The 10025-nt window shown below is 44.7% G+C and overlaps 3 protein-coding genes across 3 annotated transcripts; 2 read left to right on the top strand and 1 right to left on the bottom strand.

Annotated features, from left to right (window-relative positions):
* Positions 1-11: 11 nt before the first annotated feature.
* LOC101079386 (tripartite motif-containing protein 16-like) lies at positions 12-2367 on the top strand. Its single transcript, XM_003971425.3, has 2 exons — positions 12-1768; positions 2111-2367. Exon 1 carries the CDS (start codon positions 80-82, stop codon positions 1745-1747), a length of 1668 nt encoding a protein of 555 aa, XP_003971474.2. The 5' UTR covers positions 12-79; the 3' UTR covers positions 1748-1768; positions 2111-2367.
* Positions 2368-3199: 832 nt separating this feature from the next.
* Positions 3200-5271, top strand: naa20 (N-alpha-acetyltransferase 20, NatB catalytic subunit). Its single transcript, XM_003971396.3, has 6 exons — positions 3200-3342; positions 3725-3749; positions 3867-3957; positions 4113-4248; positions 4549-4694; positions 4971-5271. The coding sequence occupies exons 1-6, from the start codon at positions 3290-3292 to the stop codon at positions 5054-5056; spliced, it is 537 nt and encodes a 178-aa protein (XP_003971445.1). The 5' UTR covers positions 3200-3289; the 3' UTR covers positions 5057-5271.
* crnkl1 (crooked neck pre-mRNA splicing factor 1) lies at positions 5200-10011 on the bottom strand. The gene is made up of 14 exons (XM_003971426.3): positions 9815-10011; positions 9015-9167; positions 8810-8901; positions 8567-8725; positions 8243-8409; positions 7863-8041; positions 7534-7704; positions 7267-7458; positions 6987-7046; positions 6749-6829; positions 6412-6651; positions 6205-6306; positions 5873-6121; positions 5200-5651 (listed from the first exon to the last, which is right to left on the bottom strand). Exons 1-14 carry the CDS (start codon positions 9860-9862, stop codon positions 5307-5309), a joined length of 2238 nt encoding a protein of 745 aa, XP_003971475.2. The 5' UTR covers positions 9863-10011; the 3' UTR covers positions 5200-5306.
* Positions 10012-10025: the final 14 nt, after the last annotated feature.

Raw genomic sequence — 10025 nt, 5'->3', positions numbered from 1 at the left:
AGAGGCAATGGCTCCTCCTGCTTCCTGCACTGTTTTCGCAGAAGTGAAACTAAGTCGCTCGCTGCACCACAGAGCTAAAATGGCACAGAAAGCCGTCGAGCTGGACCAGGAGAGTTTCTCTTGTTCCATCTGTCTGAACCTACTGGAGGATCCGGTGACGATCCCCTGCGGACACAGCTACTGCATGGGCTGCATCAAGTGTTACTGGGAGGAGAAGGTAATCCACAGCTGCCCTCAGTGCAGGTCTGCCTTCACACCGAGGCCTACGCTGCTGAAAAACACCATGCTGGCGGTTGTGGTGGAGCAGCTGAAACAGCTGGGATGCCAGGCTCCCGATGGGAGCTACGCTGGAGAGACCGATGTGGCCTGTGACGTCTGCACTGGGGTGAAGCTGAAAGCCATCAAGTCCTGCCTGGTTTGCCTGGTGTCTTACTGTGGAAAGCACCTCCAGCCTCATTACCAATCAGCCACCTTTCAAAAACACAAGCTGGTGGAGCCGTCCAAGACGCTGCAGGAGAACATCTGCTCTCATCATAACGAGGTGATGAGGATGTTCTGCCGCACCGACCAGCAGCTGATCTGTTATATTTGTCCGGTGGAAGAGCACAGAGGCCACGACACTGTTTCAGCGGCGGCGGAGAGAACCGAAAGGCAGAAAAAACTGATAGAGGTCCAGGAGAACATTCAGCAGAGACTTCAGGAGCGAGAGAAAGACTTCCAGGTCCTCGAGGCGGAGGTGGAGGCAGTAAATCTCTCCGCTGAGAAAGCGGTGGAAGATATCGACAGATTCTTCACCAATCTGCTCGGAATTCTGGACCAAAGATGCTCTGATGGGAGGCGGCAGGTCAGAATCATGCAGGACAACGAAGTCAGCCAAGCCAGAGGGCTCCAGGAAAAGCTGCAGCTGGAAATCACCGAGCTGAAGAAGAGGAACGATGAGCTGAAGGAACTCGTCCTCACAGAGGACCACAACCATTTTCTCCGCATATACCCATCGCTGCTAGGATCCGGAGAACATGCAGATTCACCCAACACTAAAATCTGCCCTCTGAAGTGCTTTGAGGACTTGACAGATGGTTTGTCAAAGGTCCAACAGAAGCTACAAAGAATTCTGGGTGAGGACTGGTCCAACACTGCAGACACGGCCACGGCGATCACGACGGAGCTTTCGCCAGCACCGATGCCCCAGCCCAAGAGCAGAGCAGAATTCCTGGTGTATTCCTGCAACCTGACCCTGGATCCGAACTCGGCACACACCTTGATCGTTTTATCTGACTACAACAGAAGAGCTACCTATATGTCCTACGCTCAGCAATGCGACAGTCACTTCAAGAGATTCCTGTACTGCTGCCAGGTCCTGAGCAGAGAGAGGATGGCTGGACGCTGCTACTGGGAGGTGTCCAGGAAGGGCAGAGTGTACGTGGCGATGTCGTACGGCTCCATTCTCCGAGGGGCATGCATCAAGGAAAGCGGATTTGGCTTAAATGAACATTCATGGGCTCTGCTGTGTGAGAGAGGCACGTGCACGTTCTATCACAACAGTGTCCCACATGCCGTGTCTGGGGTTGGATCCAACCGGATTGGGGTGTATCTGGATCACAGCGCCGGAATTTTGTCTTTCTACAGCGTCTCCCAAACCATGACGCTGCTCCACAGGATCCAGATGGAATTCACTCAGCCCCTCCACGCCGGGTTCCGCTTTTATAACAACTTTGGAGACATGGCTGAGTTCTGCACTTTCCAGTGAATTGTTGCAGGACAAGATCAGGTTTTTCCTTCAAAAGTTGTTCTAATATATATATATTTTTTTAAACTGCATCATGTGGGGAGCTGATGTTGGTGTGTAAACTTTGGCGGCAGGAGAGAATCGAGGCTGCATCAACCTAAACTAACCAACATTCAAACGCTCACGGCCATATTTCAGACGTTCTTGATTGAATTATGCACTAAATTATGCACTAAACAAGCGTGTCAGGGGTTTCTAATTAATTTTTAAACTCTTCCACCCTGGACATTTAAAGGTCCTCCATTGGATAAATATGTGATTAAGATTCCACATTAACTTTGAATAATGAGGATCCTTTTTTGTGATGTACAATGTCCCTTGTAGGTCAAGGACAAGCTTCAGAGGCTCAGTTTGTGTCGCCTACAGACAGAAACATGGAGGAGCCCAAATATCAGAACGTTATCTCAGGTTTGGAGATCACAGACGTGGACTCTGGTTTCTCTGACTGGATCCAGCAAAGCCTGGAGGTGAAAGGAAAGACTGCATAGAGATGCAGAGGGGAGCACCTGATCTTCAAAATTTTCAAACAACAAACAAACACGATGCTTTTACAAATAAATAAACACAATTCATAAAATAAATTTGGTGTCTTTATTGAAAGTAGAAATTGTGGGAAATTGACAAGAGGGACATACAGAGGAAGTAATCTGGACCTTATGGAGCCATTTTGTAATCCAACATTTCAGCGTTGGGGTCCGGCGGCTGGAAGACATAAAAGCAGATTAGATCTTTTCTTTATTACAAATAGTTTACTGTCAATGAGCTACAAAACGCAGCTGGCAGCACTTTTGTTGACCATTGTTGGCATGAATGCGGACGACTGCTGCTAGATCATATTGGATTTCTCTCTCCATCATATTGGATTTCTCTTCTTTATCATAGTTAGAAAAGCCATCGATGCTCTCTATGATGTCACCTGAAATTTGTGCCAAACATGATGTAAAGAAAGACTAACACAGGGGCAATGCATGAGAAGGTGGGAGGAAGTAAATTTGAGCCCAAATAAGAATATTTAACATATTTGTACTGCAGGAAAACCATTTAACAATCAAAATTCAACACCTTTAGCTTTAATTGCATGAATCAAAATAAAACCCAGAGGATTGAAAGCCAGCTTGGTAGATGCTCAATCAAAAACAAACACAGTCAGCAGCATAATTGGGCCTGATTCCTTAATTACACGTTATTTTTCTTGTATCATAATAATGATATTCATGTCGCATTAGTGATAGAAGATAATTTCCCATAACACCATCACTACGAGTTCCCCCCTCCACAACAACCACCAATAAAAAACTGTAGCTTTTAAGGGTGATTTGGTGAGTAAATATATGTCTTTAGGACCTAAAAGGCATTTACGACCCTGCGAAATCGAAAGTCTCAAAGCTGGTGACTTGTCTAACGCGTGTCGGTCCTCCTGTCCACACGGGGGCGCCAACGCTTTTCAGTTGGACTGATGGAGTTTCCTCTGTGAGGCGAAAGGATCCCCAGCAACACGCCAGGATGACAACATTGAGACCGTTTACATGTGATGATTTATTTAAGTTCAACAATATGTGAGTGGGGGTTTTCCCCATTTATTCAATAACTCTTCGTGTGCAATTTTCCGTTTTTGCGAATTTTCACTTGCTTGTTTTAGATGGTGTTTAGCTGCACTAGCATGCTAACCACAGACCACTGTATGTAGCATATAGACGCTTAAAGGTGTGCTACCATGCTAGTAACTGTGACTAACTAAACTGTACTGTTTAACTGTACAAATGTACTGTTGGTATGTAATATCACGTTTCTGTCACATTGCTGTTAGAATAAGGGCTAATCTAATATAATCTACTTCACTATTGTACAGTAAAGAATTCTGATGTCACAATTGTTCTTTATCTTTCTTAAGTAATGTGGACAGTGAAAAGTGTTGCTTTCTATCTTTTTTCCAAACAGAAACCTGGATCCTCTGACAGAAACTGTATCCTTTGTAGTGATGTAGCCATAAGATGCAGTTTTAAAACTGATGCACTTTAACATAAATGCTGAGATATGTTATATGAGATATGTGCAGTTTCCTTTGACCTTTGACCTCCAGTATGGCATCCCATTTTACCTGCAGTACCTGGCCCACTGGCCGGAGTACTTCATTGTAGCCGAGGCTCCGGGTGGTGAACTGATGGGCTACAGTAAGTTCTGCTCTAATACATTTCGTTAATGTTTGATACCCTTTCTTAATCATTGTGTTTTATGGAAAAGGCCTTAAGTTGTGGGACTTTTAAGCATGAAGTGTTTTATTTACTTTTAGATAGTGACATTTATTTTTGATGCTGTTTTTATGCAGTCATGGGGAAGGCGGAGGGATCTGTGGCTCGTGAGGAGTGGCACGGTCATGTGACTGCCCTCTCAGTGGCCCCTGAGTTCAGGCGACTCGGACTCGCTGCCAAACTGATGGAAATGTTGGAAGAAATCTCGGAGAGGTTGGCAGAATATACTTTCTTTACTGGCACAAATATCAATATATAAAGTGCTGTCATTATTTAGCGTTCCATGTTTTCCATACTGTTTAAGAAAGATTTTCTTTAAATGAAACAAATGCAGATTAATACCTTTATTTTCATATTGTAAATTAGGTCCAGATCTTTCAGAATCATTCATAGTTTTACTCCTTGTGTTGGAGTTTCTTCCCAACATGGGTAACATCTGCTGTGTGGCATCCATTAACACCCCCACTTCCTCTGATGAGTTCAAAAAATTCTGAATGTTGCCTCGTCCCTTAGGAAGGGTGGATTCTTTGTGGATCTCTTTGTCCGAGTGTCCAATCAGGTAGCGGTCAACATGTACAAACGTCTGGGCTACAGCGTCTACAGGACCGTCATCGAGTATTATTCAGCCAGCAACGGAGAACCAGACGAAGACGCCTATGGTGAGTCAGATTAGGTGGCTGGAATATGGTTGGTAATGTTGTTAATGGCAACAATTTGTTGTACATACGAGTTTAGTGAGCCCAAGTTTGTCAATTTATTTACAAATGTTTTGAATTTCAGTTGAGACATGAATCATCTGTGCTGCTCATTAATATATGAAGCAAAGTTTTGGATTCTGAGCTGCACCTTATTGAAAGATCCCTGCATTAGTCGAAGGGGGCAGTAGGGGGCGCCATAGCACCAGCACAGCTGAGCGTGTGTATATCCCGTTTCAGACATGAGGAAGGCGTTGTCCAGGGACACAGAGAAGAAGTCGATCATCCCGCTGCCCCACCCCGTCAGACCAGAGGACATCGAATAACAGCAGTTGGTGGCTCTCTGATCGCCCCGAGTCAGACACTGTACATAATCTCTACCGTAATCTCAGAGAGCCACTGACTTCTGCACATTCAGTTCATTTTTATTTCCCCAAATGATAAAAGGATCCACTTTGATTTCCTGTAAATTTCAAATGAACCTTTAATTGTTTTAATGGCACAGATAAAGGAAACGTACAATAAAGACGCTGGCTGCCATTTGTGTCTGTAGAAAAACGCCATTTACTGAAAAGTTTAGTCTTTCTGTACGTCCTCGCTCGGTTTGGATTCCTTCTCTCCGCCATCTTCACCACGACTGTCGCTCTCGCTGCTGCTGCTGCTGCTGCCCTCATCGTCCCGATCATCGTACGTTATCTCAGGTTTGTGTTCCTGTGCTGCGTTTGTGTCCGTGTCCGGGGAAGCTGCCTGTTTGCCAGCAGCTGTGGATGTTTCTTCCTCCTCTGGAGCCGTTTCAGGAGCATCTTCCTCTATCTGCTGCTTCTTCCACAGTTTCACCATGGCCAGCAACTTTCGGTTGGGTTGGTTCGCTGCATCCTCGGGGAAAATGTAGTCGTAGTATTCCTCCCAACCAGCATCAGACTGGAAGAACCACAGACTCAAATTAGAATTTTAAAAAAAATATTGGACTGTAAACTTTACAAAAACCCACATTCATCAAAATTTTACTTTAAATGTGATCCTTCTGGAATAGCTTTATATTTCTACATGATTTAATTTGTGCATTAAGCTTTCATGAGGTGCCAAAGTTCCAATATTGGTTTAAATCCCGTAGTAGTCTGACAGAACAGGACTGCTCTTACCCCGTCTTCAGCTGTCAGCTTTCTCCTCTTCTTCACCTTCTCTGGCAGCAGTTTTCTCACACGCTCTATCGTGGCGTCGCTGCCAAACTCTCTCTCAAAGTCTCGCCAGGACTCGAGCAGCAGCAGTCGCTCCTCCTTCTGTTCGCAGTTCCTCAGGCTCTTATTGGCTTCTTCAAAGACCTGGCGGCACCTCTGGAGCCGCTCTGGGTCCTCCACCGACAGTTCAAACTTGGCAGAGCTGATCCAGACCTGCGGGACAGGAAGCAGTCAGCAGAGAACTAGACGTTGTCTTTCAGAGTTGCTTGAGTTCTGCATTAATTTAACAGTTTCACCTTGACGTGTTGAGTGCGCTGCAACAGCCTTTTGTAGAGATTCCTGGTGTTTTCATACTCTTCCTGCTCGATCTCAAAGTCGATGTAGGACTTCCACAATACCTGAAAAATCCAGAGCAAAGAGCACCATGATTTTAGTTCCACGGTTTACTGCTTTTACTGCATGAGCTACTCTGATATTATATAACAGATCATTATTTCTGACACCTCTGGCATGTCCAGCCTCGGCTGTCCGATGGCGAGCTCAAAGATGGCCCGGGCTCGTTCCGAGTCTCCCAAAATGGTCTCCAACTCGGCGAACTTGATCCACGTGGTGCAGTTCTCTGGGCTGAACTCCAGGTACTTCTCATACAGCTTCCTGCAGCGATCAAACTCTCGTAGCTGCAGCTCCAGCTCGATGTAGCCCTTCAGTAGTTTGTTCTTCGGACATTTGCCAATAGCCATTCCCTGTCCAGTGAAGAAGCTCTTAGCAAAAATCTGGAGTTTCAACATTTCAGAGTTGATTCTCGGTGTCAAAAAGTGATGTGGTAGTTTGGAATCTGACCATAGTCTTCCTGGCTGCCTGTAGGCTCTTCTGCCGAATCTCAAACTGAGCATAAAGAAGCCAGATCTTGGCAAAAGTGAACTGAAACGAAACAGAATTCACAATTGTTACATTTGAAGGAAAAAGAACTGAGGATCTAGCCGACCATTCTTATGCCAGGAGCAGTTTCACAGGAGAGTTTGGCACTACTCCAGTCATCTTATTGAACTGTTAGTTTAGAGAAACAATTCCACGTTACCTTTTTGTGGGGGATGAGGTCCAGACAGGCCTGGTACACCTGCCGTGTTCTCTCCGGGTCCTGATACATGACATTTAAATGTTCCATTAGTGATATTCAGAAAAAAATACATTCCATCATTTGGAGAAATGCAGACTGGTGCTACTGATCTGGCCTTTCTACATGACCATTACATTATTAATGAGGTTTATATGCTTAGAAACAAAAATAAAACTACAGAAAGTTGAAATAAAATGCTATTCACATTTGTTTTAGAAATGATTAAAGTTCTAAGTGTGACCTTGACTTCCAGCTCTTCATACAGAGCATAGTTGATCCACAGGTAGATGTATCGTCTCCAATGTCTCTTCTCCTGGATGGGTGGGATGTTGGCGATGGCTCGCTCATAAACGTCTCTGACCGTGTCAGGGTCGGCGTCGTTCTCCACCAGACGAAGGTAGTCGAACCAAGCATCATAGTTGTGTGGATTTGCCTGGATAGACAAGAAGACAGTCGGTGTTGCTGTACAAGCTTCAGACTTCCCCAGAGAAAGCTCGTCATTGTTTACCTTCACTTCCTCCTCGTACTGGAACCTTCTCTTGCTGACAATGACGTCCTCGATCCCCCTGCGGTCTCCAAACTTCTTCTCAAACATGGTGTAGTGCTTGAACAGCTCCTGTGCCTCCTGTTTAGGGATTCTGTCCAGAGAGTATTTATAGATCACGCGAGCACGTTCAAACTGTGGAGAAAAAGACAATTATTGAAGTTCTCCTCAGTTCTGACCTCCATTCTTAGAAATGTTTCAGACCGGCTATATTAAAGACAGTTTCAGGCTCGTGCCAATAGGACAGGACAGCACTGTCTTGAGTACAGCCGGGATCTCTGTTGTGCTCAAACCTCTTTCTGGGTCTCCTCAAACTTGGCAAATGCCACAAAGAGGTTCTCCTCAATGTGATCCTCTCCGAAGAACTCCACTGCCCGTTCATACACCTTCCTGCTATGAGCGATGTAGCCATGTCTCTCTTCGAAACGAGCATACTTGATCCAGTTTTTAACTGGAGGATGCACCATCACAAGTATGGCAGAGTTAAGGAATTAACAGTTAGGAGTTGAGACAGAAAAACAAAGTAGAGGTACAGAAGCCTGCAGTGCAAAGCAGAGAGCTCATCATTCATCGCCATAGTAACTGATGCTGCAATTCATTTGGAAACATTCGATTAAATTAGAGTTTGTCTCAGACACCTCCTCAGGTATAAGCATTGTCAACAATAGGATATATCTCTCATAAATAGTGCGAGCTTTGTCCACTTCCTTATAGCGCAGCTCAAAGTTGATGTAGGAATGCCACGCTTGCTCCTCAGGCTCCCATTCCATCCAACGCTCAAACACCTGCCGACAACCTGCTGGGTTCCCCAACATCTCCTCCATGTATGTGTACTTGTACCTTCACAGATAAAACACACCCATTGTTCATTAGACAGTTGTAGTCCACTCACTGATCACTGTAGCAACATGCAGCGAGCTGCGTTTCATCCGTCCTCACATCACCACTAACAGACGGAGCTCAGTCACGTGATTCAGCAACACAATGCCAGTCGTACCAGAACTGGTTGGCTCTTGGGAGGATGGTGATAGCTCGATCCCAGATGTTGCGTGCGTGGTTAATCTGGCGGTTTTTCATCTCCATCTCTGCATACTTCAGCCACAGTGTCACGTTTCGATGCTCGACGTCCAGCGCTCGCTCGTAAATAGAACGAGACCTGAAACCAGAGGAGGAAGATCTATGAGTGAGTCCGTGTTCCTGTAGGAACTCTGGCAACAAGAGTCCTAACTCGCGACGATACCTCTGGACCTCCTCCAGACTTTCTTCCCATTGCGCATATTTTATCCAGTTGCTGATAACAGTTCGATTCTTTCTGATGTTGTCCTCAAACGCCTGAAAGAGAACATTGGTTGGCAACAGGTCAAACAGGCTTCTTAGTTGTAGATATTGTGATTTAAACTGGACATGTGATGATGTTGGAGAGTATGAAGACACGTGGCCCTTACCTTCCTCTTCCTCAGTTTGTAATCATTCAGCTCCTCTTTGTCAGTGATCTTCTGTTTTGGTGGTGGCGGCAGCAGTTCAAGCTCTCTTTCTTTGGCCTCCCTCAGCAGCTGCTCAGCAGTAATCTGAATCTCTGCAGGAGCTTTGTTCTTCACCTGAAACAGCTTGTCACTTAGTTCCAGACAGAAGCAACATAAACTAGACATTTCTGAGGGACTAAAGATCTAATTATATTTCTTTAGTCATTTAGTTTGTATTCATTATTGAGTCAAGTCATGGACTGAACTGATTCATGGAAGATTTAGCTGCGAAATATATATATACATAATTTATTTTTTTACTCAAAACAGAATTACAGAACGACACATCAATGACCCTTAAAATAGAAAATTTAAAAAGTAAAAGCCATCAAAAAAATACATTTGATTAAGTCTAAGTCTTGCGGGAATTAGAAAACTATGTTAGATCATCCCTACGTTGCCAGACATTGGGAATCAATAAAAGTAATATTAAAATGTAATAATTTCCATCAGAAAAGAAGTTTGCTCTCATAAATCACGCAGAAAAGACAAGTTCTTATTTACATAAGAACTTGACTGGGACAAGGACTTTAATTTATAAAGCAAGAGTTAGAAGAAGATTCTGGCACGACCTAGATATTAAAGCACATTACAAATACTTTAAAGGGAAAATACAACCGCAATTTTGCTCCAAGAGATTTCCGCAAAAGTTAGCGCTCTTTTAGCACGATGCTGCTAGCCGAAGTAGCTCATCGTTCTCTTCTTACAAAACCTTTTCTTACCTTCGCCACTTTTGGTATCCGCTGTTTCCCCGCAGCCGTGGACGCCATCCTGCCGACTGGTTTACTCTAAACTTCACCGACGAAATGAAAGTATTTTGACACGACAAAGCTGTAGCGGCTAATCATACGTCTTTACACACGTCCACCTCCGGCAGCCATGTCACTACCCACAATGCTTTGAGAACTCCCATCATGCTCTAGTGCAGCGTCC

This window comes from Takifugu rubripes, chromosome 16 (genome assembly GCF_901000725.2).
Source record: "Takifugu rubripes chromosome 16, fTakRub1.2, whole genome shotgun sequence".
NCBI lineage: Eukaryota > Metazoa > Chordata > Actinopteri > Tetraodontiformes > Tetraodontidae > Takifugu > Takifugu rubripes.
This window is presented reverse-complemented; position numbering and strand designations above follow the sequence as displayed.